Here is a 3,610-nt window from a genome sequence, read left to right on the forward strand (position 1 = left end):
GATCCATTCCATCTAAAACTTCCAAGCCATCTTGTTTCAACCTTTGTGTCTCTAGTAAGTTATCAGTGTAAACAGAGTGTTCCAAAGAAGCTTGACATCCTAAGGGGGCTGCTACACAAAGGTCAGAAGTTGTAAATTGTTAGAACCCAAACTCGTTTTAGATTACTAATCCTACATCATTCAACAATACACGCATTTAGCAGCTAGCTGCTGAAATGAACATACAATATAGTCCTTTTTGAACTCGCTCATCAAAATCATGTGACCGGTCATCAAAGAGAAAATCACCCACTGGTGCAGTGCACTACTTAGTCAGAATCTATGATGTCAAAACATCTGATCACCTAGAAATTATGGCCCACTCAGATTGCATTTATAGCTTGATGCTAAAAATCAGATATATCATTGTAAACAGAGTGTTCCAATCAAGCTTGACAGCCTAGAGGGGCTGCGACAAGTTGTGGATTGTTGGAAATCAAACTCATTTTAGATTATTAATCCTACATCATTCAACAATATAAGCATTTACCAGGTGGATGCGATAAGCAATTACCAGCTGGATGTGGAAATGAACATACACTGTAATCCTTTTTGAACTCACTCGACCAAATCATTTGACCAGTCATCAAAGAAAAAATCACCCACTGATGCCCTCAAGTGCACTACTTAGTCAGAATCCATGATGTCAAAACATCTGATCACCTGGAAATAATGGCCCACTCAGATTGCATTTATAGCTTGTTGACATCTAGCATCTCAACATGAAACCAAGCCATTCTCAAATGTCCAATGGCAATTTGTCAATTCTATCATTATGTGCATCTACAACAATATACTTAAGCTCCGTCCTCTCTTTAATAGCCCTTCAAATAGTTTGTCTTCAGTAATAAAATAATTTTGGCAAGTATGCTGAGGAAGAGAGTATATTGCCATATCAGTAAGCACACAAAAGCATTGTTCCTAGCTTAAGAGAAATCCCCTTCGCTCTAAGACAATTTACAGATATTTAAAAATATAATGCTTAAATGTTGAAGAAAATTTTCAACCACACCTCATCATGCAAGCGTGAGAGGATCCTCATGTGAAAGGGTTGAGTTCCGCCTGAGGAATAAATTGCTTACATAGGACTCCACTAAAGATCCCTATAACTAGCAGCAGTGAGATCTACTTGCATATAAATGAGATCATTGTATCTAGATTTGTGATATCATACCTAAATATGGATAATTACCTTGCACCCACTTGCAATGACTGCATGAACAAGAATAGATCATGCGAAATCTTATTAAAGGGGCGACCAGTGTATTTGTTGGCAGTTAACTGCAGTGAGCTCATTGATGGCCTGCACACTAAGAAAACTGAAAGATCTGTACTTGTGAATAGCAATTTCTTAATAGTTAGTTGTGTACAAGGGAAAAACACACAACATTTTTTGCAATGCATACTCTATGTACAAATTTCTTACAATTTGAAGATTGCATGCATATCAAGAAATTTTATTGTTAAACAGATCTTAGCATGCTGCACATGAAGAATAAAGCTTCCAGAGATTCTCGACTCAAGAGACTATATGTCAATGTGACTGACTTGAATGCATCTAATGATGATAATGCTTCTGTCTGTAAAGAAAAACCTCATTCTTACTTGAAATAATGGTAAGTTCAAACACAAATATTATATTCAAGAAATAAGCATTGCATTCAAAAAATTGGCATGATAATAAAAAGGAAAGCAATTCAAAAATTTGATATGGTTGATATTCACATAGGCTTCAATGATTTCCACACCAAATGTAAAAAATCAACATTTGTAATTATAATGGATTATTTTCGACCAAAAATTACATATTTGTGAAATGAAAGAAATTCATAAAACAGGTTAATAACTGCAAGAAGCCTTCAAAATCACTTCTAAACATGTTACCTCTGGTCCGATAATAAGAAGAAGTTTCTTCCAAAAACTGTTAGCTGCCCTGATCCAAATGGTTATCCTTGGGGACTGCAACATCAAAGGAATCGCGCTTGTATTGTTCGTACAACTCTGCTACCTCAGTGCTTTCTAATTTAAGCCTCCCAATGAATTTTTCCTCGTGGTAAGAAAACACGGAAACCCAACTAACCGTAGGTTGCCTTCGAGGATGCACTTTATTTAGGTATTCAATTACCTTAAAGCGTGGTTTTAACTTATGATCTAAGCTGTGGCGAAGGAATCGAGGATATCTCACAACAAGGTTAGGATGAATCCCAACAGTATTAATCAAGAAATCTATTTTCTTCTGTATCTGATCCATAGGCACACTTATCACACCAGGATCCTTCTCAAGAAGGACTTTAATTTCATCTTTGAGCAAACCGCTGCTTTCCAAAAATTCGAACTTATCTTCGACATCTCTTTCATGTGAGACCAAAATCCTAGGATTCTTCATGATAACCTTGGACAGATCAGCCTTGGACCCAAACAGGTTTACAAGTACTTGAATTCTAGGACTCAAATTTTTCTCTAATTCAGCCGTAAGGATTCGGGGTTGGCTTGATACAGCATAGCCCAAGTCTTCTAGGTCTAATGTTTTCAGAAGCTCAATCTTGGGCCTCAACTCTGTATTTAGGGTTTGAAAAATATCTGGCATTTTCAGAATGATTGTTCTTACTTGGTCCGGGGTGAATCCAGCATCTCTGAGGAGTTGAAGTGTTTGTCGAGTTCCTCCAGTGAAATTGCTTGTGAAGAGGGCTCGATTCTTCCTCATGATTTTTGGTACTTCATACTTAAGAATCCCACATTCACTGACTAAATACTGTTCGATATCTTCATGTTGGCTTTCTCTTGTGCAGTCCTTTTCTTCTTCTGGGTGTGATTGAATCTCTGGAACAGAGATGCAGAAAAGCGAGAGCTTTGAGAAAACAGGGTATGCAGGGGGCGTTGGTGGTGAAAACCTGAGATGTGTTTTAGGCATTGATAACTTCTTTGTAAGTGGGTACGTGGCGACATTGAAATGCAATGGAGATTTCGCTGAAATCATCATTGATACTGCGCACGACGCACGTAAGTCTCAGTATAACGAAAACCCCGAAACAATAGAAAGGAAAGCTTAATCTTTCAATACCTAAAACCCTTTTGTCTTCTGTAAGGTTTTCTCTTATCTGTTTAAAACAATTCATTCATTCTTGTTTATCTGTACGCCATACAAAATCAAACGCATTTTTAATATGAATTGTGATTTAAGTACAAGCCTTGGCCTGGCATAATCAAAAAGTGAGTTTGTCGTTTATAGTTTTAGTAAAGTTCTTTGGGTTTGGGAGGGTAGAGAAGAGCATAGTTTTTCACCTTTGTTTTGGACTTTATGTTTTGATTTATTTATTTTTGGTGTATTTATTTATCTTATATTTCACTTTCCTTCTTAAGCTCTTGCTTTAGGATGTCTTTTCTAGTATCTCATCTAAGTTGTTATCATATGTTTATGAGGTGACATGATCTAATGTCCTAGGCTTGTGTACTCTTGAACCACCCTTAGTTTGTCATTTTCTAGGTGGACTAGTGAATTAGGGTGGCTAGCATCATAGTCCTTTCAAAAGGGGCCTAAATTCAAACATGTTTGAGTGTCGATTTTCACGAT

General features: G+C 36.9%; 1 protein-coding gene across 7 annotated transcripts; it reads right to left on the reverse strand.

Annotated features, from left to right (window-relative positions):
• Positions 1 to 380: 380 nt before the first annotated feature.
• LOC131043085 (transcription termination factor MTERF9, chloroplastic) lies at positions 381 to 3,182 on the reverse strand. Of its 7 annotated transcripts, none has more exons than XR_009105359.2 (4): positions 1,924 to 3,182; positions 1,232 to 1,358; positions 1,052 to 1,101; positions 381 to 909 (listed from the first exon to the last, which is right to left on the reverse strand). XR_009105359.2 is itself a non-coding variant. In XM_057976430.2 (2 exons), the coding sequence occupies exon 1, from the start codon at positions 3,017 to 3,019 to the stop codon at positions 1,964 to 1,966; it is 1,056 nt and encodes a 351-aa protein (XP_057832413.1). In that variant the 5' UTR covers positions 3,020 to 3,182; the 3' UTR covers positions 381 to 1,342; positions 1,924 to 1,963. The 7 variants fall into 7 exon arrangements, 2 of the variants coding, with proteins under 2 accessions (XP_057832413.1, XP_057832410.1); XR_009105357.2 differs by having other exon boundaries at positions 1,052 to 1,142; XR_009105358.2 differs by having other exon boundaries at positions 381 to 1,101.
• Between the last annotated feature and the right edge of the window lie 428 nt (positions 3,183 to 3,610).

Source organism: Cryptomeria japonica, chromosome 5 (genome assembly GCF_030272615.1).
Source record: "Cryptomeria japonica chromosome 5, Sugi_1.0, whole genome shotgun sequence".
Taxonomy (NCBI): domain Eukaryota; kingdom Viridiplantae; phylum Streptophyta; class Pinopsida; order Cupressales; family Cupressaceae; genus Cryptomeria; species Cryptomeria japonica.

Bases quoted from the DNA above. Each gene is read 5' to 3' on its own strand.
- LOC131043085 (XM_057976430.2), bottom strand. From the start codon at position 3,019: ATGATGATTTCAGCGAAATCTCCATTGCATTTCAATGTCGCCACGTAC.